Genomic DNA, 21,587 nt, shown 5'->3' with positions numbered 1-21,587 from the left:
GATGAGATATAAATGAGCAGAATTTAAAACAAACAAAATTGAAATGTACTCTACACAAGTAAGATGCGTAATTTAAGATCTGAACTAAAATAATAAGAAGCATAACATTGTTGAAAAAGATTTAAACAGTTTTATTCAAAACAGCAGTTTGAAGACATTCCACCACATGCCCTGTAAGTGCTTCATGTTCATCAACCGATTCATTTATTATTATAATTTCTCCAAAAATATGTTTCAGCAATCAAACAAAACACGTACAGTGTAATAAAGAACTCACACACTGAAATATACAGTTATACAGTACGTGTGTTAAACTTCAAAATACCATCCGTGTATATGTGCATTCAAGTCATATACTTTCCATTTATGCAGTGTTTCCATTTTACAAAGTCATTTTGATGACAGTACGTACTGCACAGTAAAATAAAAAAGTTGACTCAGCTCAAAAATAACTGCAGGACATTGCCTTAAAACTTTAAGTTGAGTAAACCTTTTATTTTATTTTACAGTGTGTATTGCATAGGTCTTAAACTCAATTCGTGGAGGGCCACAGCTCTGCACAGTTTTGCTCCAACCCTAATCAAACACAGCTGATCCAACTAATCAAGATGTTCAAGACTACTAGAGACTCTTAAGCAGGTGTCAGTTGTAGGTGGTTGGAGCTAAACTATGCAAAGCTGTGGCCCTCCAGAAATTGAGTTTGAGAACACTGGTGTATGGACTCGATTCAAACATTACAAATAGAATTAAAGCTGCACAATTATGAACTGTTAACTTGCAAGAACACAAAGGAATTATAATTGTCTTTCTGCTCAAAACAGGAGACACCCATGAAAGAAAGGAAATCAGCAAAAACAATATTTCTGAAATTGCACTTCACCATTGATCTTGTAAAATAATTTTCCTCTTGCAGTTTGTTGCTTATAATGTGCTGAATTTGTATATGTTTCAGCATGTCATTTGTTACTTATGATATTGATTTGTTTAAACTATGAGGTATTTGCTTATTTAAATGTAGGGGATTGCAGACTTTTATTTGCCCTGAGATATAATGCAGTCAAACGTTTTTCAGAGAAATTCAGAGGAAAAGATTTCTCAATCAGTTGGTCCTGAGATATTAGGATATTATCAGAACAATATGTGAAAGATATATTTGGAAATATATAAACGTTTCAACCATCTGAACTGCTCACTTATTGATTCCACTTCTTCTTTCTCTGCTTTCTTTTATAGTCACTATATTTGTTAGGTAAACTTTTTTTTTAACAAAAAGTTATTCATCATATAAAAATACAAATCTGCTAACAATGTGTTGATGTACACATATTTCTAAATAATGCTTTCATTTAGCAAGGATACTTTTTACATTATTATAAAAGTCTGTTCTAATATTCAATCTTCAAATAAGTGCTGTTCAGTTGAACCTTGTTCATCATATAATGAAATAAAATCCTGAACAACAATGTAAAATGGCTAAAAAAAGCTGTTGTTTTCAACTTGAGCAGCAAATCAGCATATCAGATTGATTTATGAAGGATCACGTGATGAAGACGTGATGAAAATTCAGCTATGACATCACAAAACTAAAATATGAGTAGTTTTAAACTGTAATAGTTTTTCCACTAAACATTATTGACCCAAATCTTTTGAAACTACATGAAGATATGTGGCTGCTTAGTTAGTTATGTGCCCCAAATAGTCTTCTGAGACATCAGTTTCTCTGTGTTCAATGTGCTGAACTTTGTGTTTAAAACAAGCAGCTTGCCGGTCTGCATTTGGCCTCGTACTGTCCATCATATTACTGTTTGGTTGGCCCATGCAGGGAAAGAGTCTAAGTTGAACATGGCTTTTCCCCAAGTGTTGATGGCTAAGGTGATGCAGAAAATCCCTATGATGTTCATCATTATGCCAGTTTTTGCCTGAGAAAGACAAAAAAGTTAAATGTCATTGTGTGAGTTTATTGGTCACTGGAGCAGCTGGAAAAGAAAGTCTTTTAGTAGTAAAATGACTTGTGGTTTGTCTGGACCAGGGGTGCCCAAACTGTTTCATATGAAGGGACAAATCTCATTGATAGCCGTGAGCAGAAGATAAATATACCAAACTATGTTACATTAAAGTTACCATGGGTAATTTCCTAATTCATATTATTTTTTCATAATATAAATAAATCAATAGAAAAAAGTACTTTGAATTGTTTTAACTAACTCAGTATAACATTTAAACGTATAACTTATTCCAATAAAAAAATAAACAGTCATATTTAACACAGTGGATGCTGAATACACTTGTCAAGCAGAATCTGCATTTGTTTCACTCACCAAAGTCTCTGCATTTTTCTCTATCTGTCTCATGTACATTTTAAAATTAATCTGATTAATTTACACCATTTGAATTGAAACATTTAATTTTGCATAGCGTTTTGTAGCTTAACAATAAAACAAATAAATAAAATGATACATTCAGTTTAAAACGACAATATCTAAAACATTCTTAGATCAATTCAAAGGTTACCATGAGCCAACTTTAGCCCACAAGCCCTAGTTTGGGCATCGCTGGTCTAGACTCTTCACTCTTTGTCTTTTCTAAAGCAAAAAACAACAAAAAAAGGAAATAAATAAACGCTCTAAATGGTAAAATTTAGATTTTACATTTGGAAGAAATGTTTTCAGACCTTTGAAGAATAAAACAAGTAGTGGCATTTTACATAAGACCAATTTTAAAGAGACTTAAGCCCCACTTAAAGAGATGCAATTATGTTATTTGATTAATATATTTAATTGAGCCTTTAATACACTTGTAAACATTGATTAGCAATCACGAACAGGAACACAGTAGTATAACGGTGTGTGAGAATAAACCTTAAACTGGATTCTGTGCCTCAAGCAAGCAGCCAGATCTGAATACATTAACATTGTTTACTGATCAGGACTCGTTTTTGAATTAAGGACTAATTTATATCTGTTCAAATAATAATAATTAAAAAAAAATCATTATTAAAAACAAATACTGAACAAATGATCAAAAGAAATATCTTAATACAATTTAAATATATAAAATATGAATTGATGTGTACTTTAAACGTTCGAGGTTACTAAAGTAACCCTTCGTTCCCCGAGGAGGGGAACGGAAGCACTATAAGTGGATTTGATTGTAAAATCCACGCATTGGGAGGTTCGGTTCAGAAGCTACTCGTCTGAAAGAGTATTGAACGGGCCAATTAAGAATGAATTGGCAGCGCAAGCCTGCGCAGGTGAGCGGCATAAGCAATCAACTGAGTATATAAGCTCACCTGGCGCCAGCAGACGCTATCCTTTTTAAGCTGAAGAGACTTTCAACAGCTAAGGGACAGTCATTATGGCGACGGAGTATAGTGCTTCCGTTCCCCTCCTCGGGGAACGAAGGGTTACTTTAGTAACCTCGAACGTTCCCCTTCGGGGGGAACTTCAGCACTATAAGTGGATTTGATTGTAAAATCCACGCATTGGGAGCCCATTGAAAGCGCCATAATGACTGCACCTTACCAACACCCCCGATGAGGAGATAGTCAAGCAAGCGTGACGTACCCACATCATGGGGGGCGCGGTCCTCCAACGTGTCCCTGGCCCTAATTTATCCTACTTCAACAGAAGTTTTACGGATTTATATATATTTTTTGGGAAGTCGTGAGCATCTAGATAATTCTAGGAAAATACGACAGTACGTTGGGAAGCGTGCAATCCCGATAGGGAGGACGCTGCGGAGGCCATCCGTTACCCAAGGGGGGATAGATGGCAGAATTTACATATGGACTAGCCCTAAAAAGGGGGAGTACGCATAGCAAAAGAGTGGTTAGCGGGGAGGGAAGACACGGGTCCGCCCAGGGGGGGGACTTAACCGTGGCGGAATAAGCATATGGGATCGCCTAGTGGGGATCACGCATAGCAGGCACCTTTACCCAAAACGCGGGCTGACCAGCGGGCAGACCTACAACGTAGTGGGCCAGCAAGTGACTCCTCCGCTGAGTCAGTGCTGGGGGCCACGGAGGAATCTGCAGGGCTCACCTGACGGGGAACTTTACTGACAGATAAAAAGGCGCACGTATCTCCGTGTTAGGGAAAATGGCGCAGCAAGCGTGTTTCAACACCCTACCGAATTGTTTCCTCAATCACCAAGGGTTACCTAATACCCTTGAGGAAACCGGCTCCACTCGCAGATTGTAAAACCTTGCAAATGTGTTGGGTGTCACCCAGCCCGCAGCTCTACAGATGTCTGTTAGAGGGGCGCCGCGTGCGCGCGCTCGAGAGGATGCGAAGCTCCGAGTGGAGTGCGCACGCGCTCTCGGGGGACGCGGCTCATCTCGGCTCTGATAGTGAAAGAAAGGCATCCACAATCTAGTGGGAACTTATTTCGGTACGGCACTTCCCTGCTGCCGACCGCTATAACAGACGAAGAGCTGCTCAGATGATCTAAACTCTGAGTGCGGTCCGGATAATACGCAAAACGCGAACTGGACAATAAGAAGGGCTGGGTCTGCCTCCTCCGAGGGCAGCGCTTGCAGGCTCACTACCTCGTATTAAAACGGAGTGGTAGGAACCTTGGGCACATATCGTGGGCGGGGTCTCAGGACGTGAGAGAAGCCAGCCCAATTACAGGCACGAGTCACTGACCGAAAAATGCCTCCGGGTCCCCGACCCTCTAATCGATATCAACGCGACCAGCAGAGCTGTCTTCAGGGACAGAAAAATACTGAGTCGAGGATCGAAGGGATCTGACGCGGCTTGTGTAGCGAGGGCGAGATCCTAAGAGGGCATGAGAGGGGGCGGGGTGGATTAATTCGCTTAACGCCCCTGAGGAACCGGATGATGAGGTTATGCGTTCCCACGGTGCTGCCAGCCACCGCGTTATGAGAGCGGAGATGGCAGCCACGTAACCTTGAGTGTGGAGGGCGACAGCCTGCTCTCCAACTTCTCTCGGCGTAAAGAAAGCACAACGCTGATCTGGCAAATTACGGGGGTCTTCTCAGCGAGAGACACACCATTCAGTGAATAGACTCCACGTCAGGGCATAGGCGCGCTCGGGGAGGGGGCTCTAGCCCGAGTGACGGTATTAGCCACCGCAATCGGAGGTTACCTAAGTCTTCCTCGCGTCTAAAAATCTCTTCAAAGATCGGCGAGGGTGCCAGGTGGTGCCCTGTCCCTGAGAGAGTAGGTGCTCTCTCGAAGGGACTGCCAGGGGAGGGCTATCGCGAGGGAGAGCTCTGACATCCAGGTCCGGTTGAGCCAGAGGGGCGCAACCAGCAACCTGTTCCTCATCCTCCCTGACCTTGCACAGTAACTGCCCGAGCAGGCTAACTGGGGGAAACGCGTATTTGCGCGTGCCCCGAGGCCAGCTGTAAGCCAGTGCATCCGTGCCGAGAGCACTCGGTCAGGGAAAGAACAACTGGCAATGAGCGATCTCGGGGGAAGCAACAGATCGATCTGGGCTTCCCCGAATCGCGCCCATATCAGCTGAACAGACTCGGGGTGGAGTCTCCATTCTCCAGGACGCAAGGCTGCCGTGAGAGTGCATCGGCTGCACGGTTGAGCTTGCCTGAATATGAATGGCGTGCAGCGATTTCAGCCGCGGATGACTCCAGAGGAGCAGACGGCGGGCGAGCTGAGACATGCGGCGAGAGCGCATACCCCCTATACGGCTGATATACGCCACCGCCGCCGTACTGTCCGTCCTGACCAGCACGTGTTGCCGCTCCAGAACCGGAAAAAAACGGTGGAGAGCGAGGAACACTGCCAACAGCTCCAGGCGATATGCCAATGCAACTGGGTACCTTTCCACAGGTCCGCAGCCGCATGCCCGCAACGCACAGCCCCCCAGCCCGTGTTGGAAGTGTCTGCTGAAACGACAACAAGACTGGACGCCTGTTCTAGAGACACCCAGGCCTGTAGGAACGAGGGGTCGCTCCAAGGGCTGAGGGCGCGGCGACACAGCGCAGTAACAGAGACTCGGTGTGCGCACGCGTGCCATGCGCGTCTGGGGACTCGATCGTGAAGCCAGTGCTGAAGTGGTCTCATATAGAATAATCCGAGCGGCATGAAGCGGCTGCGGATGCCATATGCCCCAGGAGCCTCTGAAATAGTTTCAGTGGGACCACTATTTTACTGTCGAGCTCTCTCAGACAGTACAGCATCAGCTGAGCGCGCTCTCCGGAGAGGCGCGCTGCCATGGTGACCGAGTCCAGCTCCAGCCCGAGAGAAGAGATCCTCTGCACGGGGGCGAGTTTGCTCTTTTCTCGGTTGACCTGAAACCCCCACAGGTGGAAATGCCAGAGCACTTTGTCTCTGTGCATAATCAACTGCTCCGAGAGAGGGCAAAATCAGCCAGTCCTAAAGAAATTAAGTATGCAGATGCCCGCGAGCCGAAGGGGCGCTGAGGCACCCTCCGCGGGCTTGGTGAGGACCCGCGGAGACAGAGAGAGCCCGAAGGGGAGGGCTTTGTATTGCCAAGCTCGACCTTCAAACGCAAACCGCAGAAACTGTCGGTGGCGAGGAAGAGTGGAGACATGGAAATACGCGTCCATCAGGTCTAATGCTGCAGACCAACCCAGAGGACGAACGCACCGGAGGATGCGCTTCTGCGTGAGCATTCTGAACGGCAGCATGTGCAGGCAGCGTTTCAAAACGCGCAGATCTAGGATTGGCCGTGACCCACCGCTCTTTTTGGGCACGATGAAGCGTGGGCTGTAAAACCCGCTCTCCATCTCGGCTGGAGGGAGCGGCTCGATTGCATCCTTCGCCAGGAGGACAGCAATCTCCTCTCGCAAGACAGGGGCGGACAGGGGGCTGACCCTGGTGAATACACACCCGTGACTTGGGGGGCCGTTTCGCGAACTGAATCGCATAGCCGAGTCTGATTGTGCGTATGAGCCACCGCGAAGAGCTGGCCCGCGCTAACCAGGCAGGCAGAGCTCTCGCTAATGGACTCATCGCTACAATCGCTGACGTACCAGCAGTGGGGCAGCACGGAGTGGGTGTGCTGATCCGGGAAGCTCGCGGGTCCCACGGAAAAGCTGGAGGTGAGATATTTGCTCTCACTCCAAACCCGAGCTCCGGAGGGGAGGCTTGAGGGGTGGGAGAAAGGAGACCGTCCTCCCAGCGCTCGTGAGCCACTGGCGAAACGCACCGAATCTGCAAGCTAGAAAGCATAGCGTCCCAGACTGGCAGATTTCGGGCTGTCACATCTGGGGAAGTGAAAAGTGCCCTTTCATAATGTTTTCATGGCAGTAAAAAGTGCCGTTGGAAATGGGGCCCCGCCCTCCAGCGGGGAAAGAGCAAGTTCCCTCTTCTCCAGATGGCCTGTCCCAGGGGCGCTTCGCGGTCAGTTGCCGGACTTAGTGGCGTTCTGGGCAGGGGGGCTGCCTGCTTCCGAGGTGCCCGACGCGCTCGCTTCGCCGGAGGCGTGTGCGGGGGCGGAGCAGCTCTCGTAGGCGGGCGCCTTCGGCGAGGAGCAGGTATGAATGGCACGGCGGGCGGAGCGGGCTACGGACCGCCGATAAGACATCACCCACCAACTGCTCTCTCACCGCCTTGAATTCCTGGGTGAATTCACAGACAGTGTCGCCGAACCTGGCTGGGGATATGGGGAAGTCAAGAAAGCGGACTTTGTCGACTTTGCGCATATCAGCCAGGGGTGGCGCTCCTGGACCACTAATGTGGACATCGTCCTCCCCAACGCACACGCAGCGGACTCAGTAGTTCAAAGAGCTAAGTCGGCGGCGGTGCGAAGCTCGTAAGCCTGGGTTGGACCCACCCTCGTGCAGCTCGGCCAGCGCCTGCGCTTGGTAGCGCTGGTAGGTGGCTATCGCATGCAAGGCGGAAGCAGCCTGGCCCGCAGCTATGTAAGCTCTAGCTCCGAGGGAGGTAGATAACTTACAGGCTTTGGATGGGAGACGAGGCGGACCCCGCCAAGAAGAGGCGCCGCGCGGATTTACCGCCATCGCGCACTCAACCTGAGGAATCGCCACATACCCCCTGGCTGTTTCACCGTCAAGAGTGGTTAGGGTGGAGGAACACGCAGCATGAGCAGAAAAATGTGCTTTACAAGACCGCGTGAGCCTACTGTGCACCTCCGGGAAGAAGGGAACGCCCCTCTAGTCGGTCCGGCCGCGGAGCTGGGGGATAAACCATCTCCAACCCACGGCCGAAGCAGCCCGGGAAAGCACGGCTAACATGTCTGTTTCAGGATCCGTAGTGACAGCGCTCACCAGCCCGAAGGGGGCGAGCGGGTCTGGATCATCATCGGACAATGAAAGCCCACCCTCCGATGCCGCGGTGGACATCTGGTCTCCGGTGTCATCGGGCGTAAGGGCTACCATCTGTTAGACGGATTGCTTCCCCCGCCCGAAGCTTGGATAGAGCGCTTAGAGGAGCGGGAGGTCCGCGGGCCCGTGGGCGACGGATTATCTCTCGCTGAAACCCTCAGATCTGCCCGAGTGCCCGCTGCAGAGCAGGGGACAACTGGGGTGGTTCACCCTTTTGCAAAGGCTAACCGCGATCTTGCGCAACAGTCATGGCATCGCAATGACGACATGAACTGTCCGCGAGCAGCGCATTAACATGCTGGACCCCCAGACATGCAACGCAGTGCCCGCGTCCATCATCCGAGGACAGGAAACCACCGCATCCAGAAACGCACAGTCGGAGCGCCGTCCTGATAAGGACGTGCTGCACGACTGTGTTGCTCTTTCTGTGAAGTTTGCAACTTTATACGCACCGCTCTGGAGGACCGGACCCAAAGAACGCCAGGCAAGGGAGAAACCCAGCTCGACCGTCTGCCACTGCATGTACACACTCTGGACCGGGAGAATGCTCTCGTTCGCTCAGAATCGCTGGTCACAGCAGGAGGAACCCTCATCGACTCGATCAGAAAGTCTCTGAAGCGAAAAGGATAGCGTCTGCTGGCGCCAGGTGAGCTTATATACTCAGTTGATTGCTTATGCCGCTCACCTGCGCAGGCTTGCGCTGCCAATTCATTCTTAATTGGCCCGTTCAATACTCTTTCAGACGAGTAGCTTCTGAACCGAACCTCCCAATGCGTGGATTTTACAATCAAATCCACTTATAGTGCTGAAGTTCCCCCCGAAGGGGAACTTTATTTACATTTTGTAAAATAAAATATTTTTCTAGTGTCATCCACCATCATTTTGTGGCTCCAAAGTATCAGTTTATGGACTGTTTTGGCACTGGCACCATTTTAAGGGTGCTTTCACACTTGGTTCAATTGCCTGGACTGTACCCAAGTTTGATTTCCCCCCTTGCCATCTTCTTGATTGGTCTTTTTTCCTCCTGAACCTGCGTCATCGAGCTGCTGTTTCGTTTATGGCCGTTGCTAGGTGACGGTCAAGAAAGCAAAGCGTCGAAATGGAAAGACGTCCGCACATCGTGGTCACTCTGCTTTTACTGAAGCTTTTGGTTTTGGACATACATAAAGCGACTCGCGTTCATCTGCCGCAAACATATTATAAACATTCAGAACATCAAACAGTGTCTGCAAAAGCTATTTTTGGAGGAGACTAACAGAAATTATCACTGTGTTTGCCCTTGCTTAGTCCCGCTTGTCACCAAGGTATGATACGTGACACACACACACAGACACGCATGAATGAATGTTATGAAAACGATAGTTTGTTGTACAGTTGGCGGTTCACTTCTGTTATTTAGTATGATTGCATTCACATCAAAATTGAACCGTACCCCAGATCACCTCTTTCAGGTGGACTTGGGTACGGTTCAGAAGAGTTCAGAAGACGTTCACACTATCTAAATGTACCGTACTCGTCAATCGAACCCGGGTGCGGACCAAAAGTGCAAGTGTAAAAGCTCCCCTAAAGTATCGATTTAACACCGGTATCGAAATAACCCCAAACGATACCCAACCCTATCTATAAATGAACCACAATTGCCACTTGGACTAATGAAACAGAGCAAATTTTTTTTGTCAAACCTGGCAGATTTTAAAACTCACCATGTCTGAAACTTTGAGGTATCCATAGGAAAAGACTATAGCGTTTGGAGGAGTCGCCACAGGTAACATGAATGCAAAGGATGCGCTGAGTGTGCAGGGCACCATGATGTACAGAGGGTTGATCCCAACAGACTGAGACTGTAAAACAGAAATCGCTCATATTTATAAAGCAGAAAACAAGATTAATGGACAGAGCTGACTCATGTGTTCCTGATCTCAGTGCGTGCTTTCGGTGCTCGTCATGAAGTGGCTGTAATTGGGCTGTAATTCTTAAAGATTATAACACACTGTGAGTCATGTCTGCATAGAGCACTTCATTGAAGCATTGCACAGCTGGAGAGAAACACAACTTTACGACTGATGCTATTTCAAGAATTTGAGCATCTGCTCCTTTGGGCGGATAAATGAGAAATGTGTATATATGACAGGACAGGGCGTGAAAAAGTAATGTTGATCTAAATATGGTCAAATGTGTACAAAATAAAGAGTTTTGTTCATTTAAATTTTAATCGAAATTGTTAACATTCAGTTTAAAGATTTTGAAGTCTTTAACTTATCTTATGCTTTTATAAATGCTTTTGACCAATTTTTTTTACTATTCATTGTATTGTGTTCTATTTCAGTTGCATTTTTTTCTTGCACCACTTAACCTTCAGATTTGTAGGCCTCCATATTAGCTTTTATTGGCCAATCTACATTTAGATGCCTTGTGACTGGCATGCAAAGCTACCAATCAAAGTTAATTTTGTCCAGCGACATGTTTAGGGCAGGGCGTGAAAATGTAATGTTGATCTAAATTTAGTAAAATGTGGACAAAATAGAGGCTTTTGTTTATTTAAATTTTGATCGAAATTGTTAGCATACAGTGTTAAAATTTTGCCTTAAGGGCACCTATTTTACCTCTTTTACAAGATGTAAGATAAATCTTTGGTGTCTTCAGAATGTGTCTGTAAAGTTTTCAGCTCAAAATAATTTATTATAGCCTCCAGAATCTGCTCATTTTGATGTCTGTGTACGTTGTTGCTGTTTTTTTAGGCTGTGGCTTTGAATGCAAATGAGCTGCTTTTCCCCGCCCACTGATCCTTACGTGTGTTTCTGCTTTTCATCATATGTTACATCAGATAAACAGCTCAGTGACAGAGACAGACTAGGATGAGTCAAAATGCCAAGTGTGTTTGTTTCATGTATTTGTGATGGAGTTTATTCAAGGTAGAGGTCTGCATTCCCACGGCTGTCCCGTGGGCGCCGCGGGACCCGATCAGATTTCTGCGGCGCAGGAATAAATTTCCGAATAAATCGCGGGAGCGGTCGGTAACGGGTTTAATTTGGGACGGGAGCGGGCTGTCTAGCAATATCGCAGATATTGCTATGCGAATGAGAGAGAAAGAGAGAGCTTTGTCTTTGTGTGTGTGTGTATGTTAGTGCGCGTGCACGCGAATGAGAGAGAGCTTTGCCTGTGTGTCTGCTGGGTGCTTATGTGTGTGTGTTAGTGCGCGCGCGCGTATGAGAGAGAGAGAGCTTTGTCTGTGTGTGTGTGTGTGTTTATACAGACAGCTTGGCTGTCTGGACTGTATAGCTAGGTGATTTTCGGTTTTGTTCTCTTTAGCGGGATCGGGCGCAGCGGGTAGAAAACGTGGTGGGTCGGGCAGCGGGACAACAAATTCTTAATATAAGCGGGAGCGGTCGGGTTCGGGCTAAAACCTGGCGGGTGCGGGCGGGAGCAGGATTCAAAATTTTGTCCCCCGCAGATCTCTAATTCAAGGCTTTCTGAAATTATAAGTCTCACTACAAATGCCGTTTGCAGCACACACACATATTAGCTTTTACTAACACCCTGCAGCTGTGATAATTATAATGGTTAAGAATTACTTAGCGATGTTACTGTCTTTATTACTAACATGCTCTGTTTTTAACTTATAAAACTTATAAAAATCACAGAGAGTTGTAGCAAATTTTTTAATCTCAACTGTGGTCATGTGTATATATGTTATTATAGAAACATGGCATCTGGCAATCAATTCGGTGGGTGAAGAAAACTGCACTCCAACATTGTTGCGGTGGGCCTCAAAATCTCTGGGCTTTGGGTCCTATTTAATGTCAGGAAATTGTAAAAAGAGACTTATTGGGTTTTTATCACTCTAATATGACAGTGGACACACTATACCTACACACAAAAGTTGATTTTTAATTAAGGTGCCCTTTAAAGAGTCTTTCATAAGTTACATATGCTTTTACATGTGCTTTTGACCATATTTAAATCAAAATTACATTTTCACGCCCTGCCTTTTGTTTGTTGATCAAACTGTGATTGGTTGCTTTCTTTGCATTTAGCTGATTATAATTATACATTGTCGCAACTGTAAACACTACGCTTTCGTCTTCCATATAAGGATGTCTGTGTTTATAATGTCTTTCTTTCCAGGTGGAGCTTTATAGAAGCAAATCACACACATCCAATAGAAATCCTGTACTCCTCAACCAATCAGATAACGACCGATGAAATGTTTCAATTTACTTTGTCCAATAGACATTTAGCCAATGGTCCAACATCTGAGTCTACCTAATATGCTCTTAAGGTATCATTACCATAGTTAAAGGCTTACCATAGAAGCAAGAACAGGAAGGAAGAGGGTTGCTGTGGCCACATTGCTGGTGCACTCAGTGAAAATGGCAATCAGGAGGCACAAGATGATCACAACGGTCCATGGAGGAATACTATGAAGTGGAGTCAACTGGTTCCCCAACCATCTGGATAGACCCGACTCCTGAGAGTCAAAAGAAACATCTGAAGATGCAGATCACAATTGAAGCATACACTAAGAATACAGTCAACACAACAGTATTTTGAGAACGAAATGATTCTCAAGCATCAAAATAAAAAATGTGAATGAAAAATACAGCTTTAACCCCCACCACCCCACTTTTTTCCTTTCCCTCACCGTTTAATAGGGCAGGGTAGAACAATGTAGATAATCAACAGGAGGTGAAGTAAAAGGATTGGGCCAATTCTAAGAGTTGGACTCAAACTCAATACAGGGCTATCAAACATTAATAATGATTCAAAATCAGAGACTGTTTTCACTGAGTGTTTAAAGTGTTCACCTCACTCCCTTTGGCCAGAGCAAATCCACCACCAAGCAGCAAAACAATGTTCCAGGGTAATTTCTTTTGAACTACTTTCCAGGAGAGCAGGGCTGTGCCTGGTGCAGAAGAACGCTGAGATTCTGGAAATGAATATACAGTATACAGTCAGTTCCAGCTGACAGTAACAGTAAATTCAAACTTTTAGTCAGGCTCCAGATTTTGCAGTGTAGACCTTGACATTGTGCGGAACCCTTTTAGTTTTAGCAATTCACACTATTACTTACTCCCAATGCCTTTTATAATGAAATTGATATTTAGCCGCACCATATTGGTGTTTTGTAACATTTCGTTTTTATGAGGTGAGTTGTTAGCCCAATGCTCAACTCCCAACCTCAAGGACCAAGAAATACACACATACACTACGGACAGTTTAGCTTACCCAATTCACCTACAGCGCATGTCTTTGGACTATGGGGGAAACCGACAAGAACATGGGGAGAACATGCAAACTTCACACAGAAATGCCATCTCACCCAGCCGGGGCTGGAACCAGCAACCTTAATGATAACATTAACACAAGTTAAGATATTTTAGAAGAAATCTAAAAGCTTTCTCATCCTTCATAAAAAGCATTTGTCCCAATTTCGCAACATAGTCCAGAAAAAGAACCAAAATGCATTGTCAAAACATTCTATGTGACTTCAGTGGTTGACTACAGACCAATTAGTTGGCAAAAAAAAAAAAAAAAAAATTAATACGACTCTGTTTGACTATTTCTTCTCTTCTGTGTCAAAACATCAGTGTGCCCACGACGTCTCAGGACTGTTGTTATCTGGATCAGGGAGCTATTGGATTTCATCAAAATATCTTAACTTGTGTTCCAAAGATAAACAAGGGTCTATGGCAGGGGTGCCCAAACTTTTTCCTATAAAGGGCCAAAACCAAACTTGATTGAGGGCTGTAAGCTGGATCTATACCAAACCGTATTACAATAAATTTGCAAAGTGAAATTTCCAAATTTATTCGGTAATATTTTTTAAAAAGCCAACATTTTAAATCATACTTACTATCTAAAGCAATATAATTTTTTACATTTTATAATCAACGTATTACTGTAAAAACAAACAATTCCATTTGTAACACAATGTAGTTCAATGCTGCATACACTAGTTGAGCTGCACCTGCCTTTACCTTGATATGCTCGTAGTTGTCAAATGTACTGTACATTAAGTGACAGTATTTAGATTTTAAAAGTCTGATTCATTTACAACATTTAATTGAATATTTTAATTTTAGCTTAGCAATTAAACTAAGAACCAAAACATTATGTTAAATTCAAAATTATGATTTCTGCCAGGCATTCATCCCAACCCTTAGGTTACCGTGGGCCAACTTTGGTGTAAGTTCCAACCTCTGGTTTAGGGAGATTGAACAAGATGAAGGGGATTAATAGTTATTTTTGCTGAATTAACCCCACTAGGGCTGTGCAATTGATACCATATTTGTTTAGTTTTTTATTTTGGCTTTCACTGATTCTGAAGAACATACTTCCACAGTTTTATTTGTGCTGTCGCTCCTCTATAACATTACATGACTGTTGTACATTCTTGATATTAATTTATTTTATAATTTAGTCAGACTTGTTTCAGTTACCTGTTTCAGATCGAGTGGAAGAACTGAAGCACAGCTGGGGTGGTTTTGATGGCAGAACAAATAGCAGCATAGCAATAAAGACTGCAACTGTAGCATCTGTCACATATCTAAATGTGTGGAATATGAAAATAAAAAAGTGAGATCATTATGACAGTATTTCAAAATTTCTATGCTATATAAGAATATTTTGAGTGTAGTCTTTTTAAATATTTTTTTTTCCCACACATTATCGCACCCCCCTATTAGTCACTGGACCCCTGATTGAAGCCTAAAGTATAAATCATACTCTGCTTCGATGTTAAAGGTGTGTGTTGCCCAGCCTGCCACAAATCCAGGATCGCGAGTAAACCACAGCGCCACAAGCAAACTGAACAGAGCCAGAACACTGAGTTCCCCAAAACACATGGGCCCCAGCTGAAGATGCTGCTCGCGGATCACATTATAGGCAGCTATTTCCTTCTCAGACTTCACCGCCCCACATCCCCATGTCTTCCTAATGCTGGAAACAAAGTGAACAAAGAGCTTCATGAGGCCAGTGGTGAAAGCAGAGGTAAACGGTGTCATATTTAAACATACTTGAATCCCATGAAAATGAACTGGAGGTAGAGCCAAGCAATCGTCAGCATGATGATCATGTTGGGGAAGGCGAAACCAAACCATGAGGCAAAGTTGATAACATCACCGTTTTCAGGGAACAATCTGTGGGGAAAATTAAAGGGATAGTTCAGTCAAAAATCAACATTTATTCATCATTTACTCACCCTCAGATAGGGTTGAATATCATTTTAATTTTAGTGATTACAATTTTGCTTATTTGGTTCTTATCAATTAAAGCCCTGCACGGGCCTTAAATCTAAGCCCTAGCTTGGCCCTGGCTTAGTAATAAAGAATATATTTGCAGATATCTCCAATCTGATTTCGTACTAGTACAATTGTAATTGCAGATATCTCTAATTGTCATTCTAAGTAGTGGAATTATAATTATGACAAGTCAAAATATAATTAGAGATATCTCTAAATATATTTATGGAGTCAGAACAAAGATTTAAATGCTAAAAAAGGCTTGCCATAGAGAGCGCTTCTCACTAAAGAGAGCAGCAGCGATGACGTAAGCGTGCCGAGGCCCGATATGGTGTGAGCGCGGGCCGTCGGGGGAGACGGGAGGGGGGACAAGCGTGCTTTGGCCCGGTTCGAGGCAACTGTACCTAGTGTGAGTACGGCCTAAGATGCAAAGGCTGTAGCCCTGCCCTTATCCAACAGCTTATCTGACCCAGCTTATCTTTGAGTCTCACCCAAAGCCCTTTTTTTTCGCCAAACAGTTTATACCGTTACACCCATTAAAATAGACCAGATTTGTGTTTAATAGAAAGTTTATATAATTTTTTTAATCAGAATAATTAAGAGAAATGTTTAGAGTTTTATATATATATATATATATATATATATATATATATATATATATATATATATATATATATATATATATATATAAGTTTTCATTTAAGTGACATCGATATCCAAGTGGTATGTTGTCCACAGTGAGTTTAGTTACTCAATTTAACCCAGTGGTGCCTGCAACCATGCAGCTGTGCGTACCCACCATGAGAGGGCTCACACACATTTGTTTTTTAAATAAAAAGTCTTAAAATGAAAACAACTTGTAAAAAAAACATCCTATAATGTAAATTAAGTTCCCATTTAGTAAGAATATGTCAATAACTTGATTTTGATAAAAATGTCAGATAGAACCTTATAATTCTAAGGGGACAAAATGTATTTTAAATGTGGGTCAAGATAGGCCAAACTTACATGGCCCACATATCAATTATTACCATCTGGGCCAAATACTACATTTTACATCTGGCTCAATTGTGTGCCACCTTAGAGACGGTGCTACCTCTGGCAAACCAGGGCCATGTTTGGCCCACATGCTGTATGCCAGTGCCAGATGAATGCCTATTGGGCCAGATTTATGCCAAATCTGGACCAGAATTCTTTGCTACCTGTTTGATTTTCCTACAATGCATTTTAAGGGTTTCCGACATTTTATTTTGTGTTCAATAGAAGAAGAAAAAATGACAGGTTTGGAAAAAAGGCAGAGTGAGAAACTTGACAAAATTTTGTCTTAATTAAAGTCTGAAAGCCTTTAACAATAGTTCAGTTATATTAAATTTTATTTTCATTTGTAGGACTCACTGGTTCATCTGACCCTTCAGCACTAGGTTAGGTCCAGTTCCTGTGAGTGTGGCGGTTCCTCCAACACTGGCAGCATAGCAAACACAGAGAGTCATGCCTTTAGCCATATGACGCTTCTCTGCCAGCTCCTTTTGTCTGACCTCTGGAGAAACATCCAGCATGCGCAGCACAACTAAGAAAAAAGGAATACACTGTGAAAAGCTATTAGTTACTTGAGTACACCTGTTAATTTAAAAGCGACAAGTTGCCTGTGAGTAAACCTGTTATAATAAAATTGCTAAGTTGACAACTACATTTTTAAAATTATGCTTTTATCCACTTGAATGATGCGATGGCAACCACAGGACAAAGGTGCCAGTGCACTCACCACACACCAGCTATAGGGGGAGTGGAGAGACAGTGATAGAGCCAATTCAGTGGATGGGGATGATTGGGAGGCCAGAATTGAAGGGTTGATGAAGGGAATTTGGCCAGGACAGAGTTTGGCCTACACCCTACTCTTTAGGAGAAATGCCATAGAACCAGGACCTCAGTTTAGAGTCTCATCCAAAAGACATTACTGTTCTGAAATATACTCAGAAGGTTCAATTTGAAATATTTTTTCTTAATTTTATTGTTGTCATGATTACCAGCAATCTAACACTCATAGATTGCTGGAGAATTTTCACTTGAACTTCAATTCTGCCACTATATAAACTATAACTCCCTTCAGGCACCGCACACACACACCCGTGTCTGTTCTCTGTTGATTACAAATACACACAGCTGGAAGTTACTCAAGACTGATTACATGGACCATATAAACAGCACACACGCTCACAGATATTACTGAGCCTGGTTTGGTACATACCCTGTAAAATTACGAAGCTTTTTCCGTGTTTAGTCTCTCCTTTGACTCTCGGCTTGTTTCATTGTTTATCCAGCCTGCCACCTGTATTGACCATATGCCTGTTATCTGACTATGCTTCTAGATTTCCATGTATGTTACTGTTTGTTCACGATTGTGACCATTGACGCCTGACCATTCTCTGTGTAATAAAGTACTGCATGTGGATCCTCAACTCTGTTGTCCAGCATCCTCAAGCTACAATTGTACTTATAATAAATGTCTTTTTTTAGGATTATTTGTATACTTGATCTTATTCATTTTCTAAGCATGGGTTGCAGCTGGACAGGCATCTGCTGTGTAAAACATATGTCAGAGTTGTTGGCGGTTCATTCCACTGTGATGACCCCTAATAAATCAGGAACTAAACTGAAGGAAAATAAATGAATATTTATTTTATTTCAATTTCTTGTGTTTGTGTAATATATTTTTTCAAGTTAATATTATTTGGATTAAAATAATTATGATTTTAATCTGAATTTAAATAAGTAACAAATTGTCAAAGATTAGATTAGATTAATATAATTTTAATGTAAGTTATTCCTGTGATAAGAAATTTCAATCAAACTTTACATAAATTCATTATTAAGCTTAGTCCCTTTATTAATCAGGGGTCACCACAGCCAACTTATCCAGCATATGTTTTACACAGCAGATGCCCTTCCACCTGCAACCCATCACTGGGAAACACCCATACCATTACATACATCACAAATCATAATAATACTTTGATTTGCATTCTTATTATTTTGGCTTATTAAAAGTTTTAATCTGCTGACCTGACCCCAAAAACTTACTGACCCCAAACATATGAACAGTACAGTATGTGCTTCATCTCTTCTCCTGACCTTGTCTGTCTCTGTCTTTGGCCGCGTGTTTGTACTCCGCCTCAGGGGTTCGGGGCCGCTCCACACCGCAGGTCATCTGTAAAGGCTCTGTCTCCTGTTTGTTCAGCTGCTCCAGAACAGCCTGCACTATGGGGACCATCATGGCCGTAGTAGCCGTGTTACTGATCCACATGGAGAGAAAAGCTGTTACCCCCATGAAGCCCAGCATCAGGCTGTATTAACACAGAAGAGGCGATAAGAATGAGAACACAAACAGAACATATCTGAAGTATATTTATATTATTTGCATGTTTAGACAAGGGAAAGTAGAAAGATGATATACAAAAGACAAATTCAACTATTTATCCATCAGATTGAGACAAGGCAAAGAGTATAGTTCTGAAATGCAGAAAAAGGTTATTGAGCTTCACAAAGTAGAAAGTGGCTATTTGAAAATAGGTTAAAAATTCCCAATGCTACTAAAGTATTAGGTCAATAATCAGCTGGAGATGTTTTGAATCTGCTTAAAAGAGGACATGATGTGTCTGTATTGTCTTGATGTACAGTGAGGAGCAAAGACAGAGTGGCAAAACATGTACTGTACAAGGATTAGAGCTGGAGAACTGCTGAAATTAGTTGAATATTGGTGTCAAAAATGCATAAAAAGCATCTTAGTTTGGGATGCTTTTGACAATATATATATCTGCACTCACTTAAATGTAAACTCCAGCGTATGCCTTTGACAAACACTACTAGACCTTCAAACATGACAATTCTATGGTCAGATAAAAGTAAAAAGTGCGTTTAAGCAGCAGCACACACAAAAAGTGCCCCATGTCCGCAGTTAAATATACAGGATCTTTTATGTTGTAGCCTATATTTGTCTGCCGAAGGTCCTTGATATGTTGTTTTGATATTCAGCATCACAGATCTTGTCAACTACCAACAGATTTACAATGAAAACCTGACTGCCTATGCTTGAAGTCTCATCATGGCCATGGTTGGATCACAGAAAATCAACCAAAGACTCACACATCTTCAAAACAATCCAGTAGCTGGGTGACTAAAGAAATCCTAAAAAATGAAGTAACTTAATAAAGTCCACACTCAAAAATGAAAAACGGCAAAGGGGGGTTCAAGTTTATTTTAGCAAAAATACTGCAGCATTATAGCCCCAGCCTTAAGCTGAGTTCCTGTCATTTTTCTGACAAGTGCTTTATCAACCTACACTCTTACAATGGGGGATTCATCAGCTGTTAAAGGAGGGATCAGAAAAGACTTGATGTATGGGACTTTGTCAGAGGTTGACAGACACTTTACAGTAGACAGATCATGGATGAGTCCCTTTCTCCATTTCAGAAGTGTAAGTAACTTAAGTGTGATAAAAATGGTTTCCTCCTTGTTTTCTCTATCTTGCAAATTGTTTTTAATTGTGTTTTGTTACTCGTAACCGCTTCACGTGGCTTGTACTGTATCTGGTTAACTTTTTCTACGCTCATGTTTACAGATTTATTTAAATGCGTTTGTGAGCTCACAGCCCTCTGCTGTTTGTCATTGCTATGGCCAACGTCTGCTGTTCCTACACACGTGTGGCTGTCAAGTTTCAAAATAGTTTAGCTTTTGCCACTGTGTAGATTAATACTGAATGTGTGTCACTGTTTTTACTTATGGTTAGGTACAGAGCAACATGCTGGTGTTAAACTGCATTGCTTTAATGCACTTCTGCATTGGGCTCACACATAATCTCTGAACTCTGACTATTTCAACAATGTTAATAAGCCGTGGTGGGCATTTCTCTCTGTCTCACGCTGAACACAGTCCATCAATCGCAATAGACTGGGTCATCGGACCAATTAGCACAGTTTAGCATCGTGCTAACGAATGGTTTTGGAACAAATTAATACCTGAGCGAATCATATGGGAGTCGTTGGGATAATTAGGTAAAAATAAATATATAAAACAATGAAAGTGTTTTTTGACCTTGCATCCATATCAGCCTGTTGTTGGAGACCCCCAAAACCAAAATATGTTCTTTTTATAGCATAATAGGGGCTCTTTAAAGTCCGCACAAACTGGAAGTTGCTGAAACTTTTATTTATGTTTGTTGATGTATGTACTTCCAAATAAAACGGAATATTAACAGCGGAAGTAATCATACTTAGCTAAACTTAGACTTTTAGATGAAGAAAAAAAAATGTGTGAGTCTGATAACGGCAGCCAGAAGAGAGAACACCGTCAAATTTACTGTCCTGTCAATAGAAATTGCATTAGAAATGCGCCACATAAGCTGTAATACTTTTTTTTTGTAATTTGAAGCGAAGATGATATAACAACTTAAAAATCTAAATGTTAAAAGCTTTCAAGGATATAAGATGCTAATGACCATTAAATTCATCCTATCCCTCTTGTGAAAAGGGTCCATTTTTTTAACATTAACAAAACAAACTATTTTTTCTGTGGATTAACTTAAGAATAAAATGTGAGATAGCAAAATAAATATTGCACATTTTGAGTCACATGATGATGATGATACTTGATTTATGGTTGGGTACCATAACAGCGCTTGTCAAACAGCAAAACAACCGTTAAAACTGACAAAAAAATAATAATCTGTCACTGAACATAGAAGTACGGCTTTTGCAGTCTCCTGACCTGAATCCTATAGAAAAGGATTGGGCAAACTGAAAAAGAAAGAGCTGGAGAGCTTCTGTGTGAAATCACTTTCTGTGTTTTTGAACTAAAAGGTGTCAATAATTTTACGGTGTCAATATGTTTGACTGACATTTATTGTGAAATATATAGAATTATATTAGCCACCTCCCATCCCATCCCTCCTGTAGCATATTCACAGCCTTCTTCTTCAAAGGGTGCCATTCTTTTACAAATAGTGCCAATAATTTTGACCATGAACTTCTTAGCATTCTATCAATGGCTATGCTTGTTTG

The 21,587-nt window shown here is 42.7% G+C and overlaps 1 protein-coding gene across 2 annotated transcripts in view; it reads right to left on the bottom strand.

Annotated features, from left to right (window-relative positions):
- Window positions 1–107: 107 nt before the first annotated feature.
- Window positions 108–21,587, bottom strand: part of slc13a5b (solute carrier family 13 member 5b) — a 27,671-nt gene continuing 6,191 nt past the window's right edge. For both annotated transcript variants that reach the window (XM_073923769.1, XM_001345074.9), the window contains 9 exons: window positions 18,664–18,875; window positions 16,930–17,101; window positions 15,310–15,432; window positions 15,020–15,232; window positions 14,734–14,840; window positions 13,099–13,220; window positions 12,600–12,761; window positions 9,997–10,134; window positions 108–1,919 (listed from right to left, as the gene is read on the bottom strand). In XM_073923769.1, coding sequence (XP_073779870.1) covers window positions 1,794–1,919; window positions 9,997–10,134; window positions 12,600–12,761; window positions 13,099–13,220; window positions 14,734–14,840; window positions 15,020–15,232; window positions 15,310–15,432; window positions 16,930–17,101; window positions 18,664–18,875 — 1,375 coding nt within the window. In that variant the 3' untranslated portion in view covers window positions 108–1,793. The remainder of the gene's footprint in view (window positions 1,920–9,996; window positions 10,135–12,599; window positions 12,762–13,098; window positions 13,221–14,733; window positions 14,841–15,019; window positions 15,233–15,309; window positions 15,433–16,929; window positions 17,102–18,663; window positions 18,876–21,587) is intronic.

This window comes from Danio rerio, chromosome 15, assembly GCF_049306965.1.
Source record: "Danio rerio strain Tuebingen ecotype United States chromosome 15, GRCz12tu, whole genome shotgun sequence".
NCBI lineage: Eukaryota > Metazoa > Chordata > Actinopteri > Cypriniformes > Danionidae > Danio > Danio rerio.
Note: the sequence above shows the minus strand (reverse complement) of the source record. Positions and strands in the feature narration are given on the sequence as shown.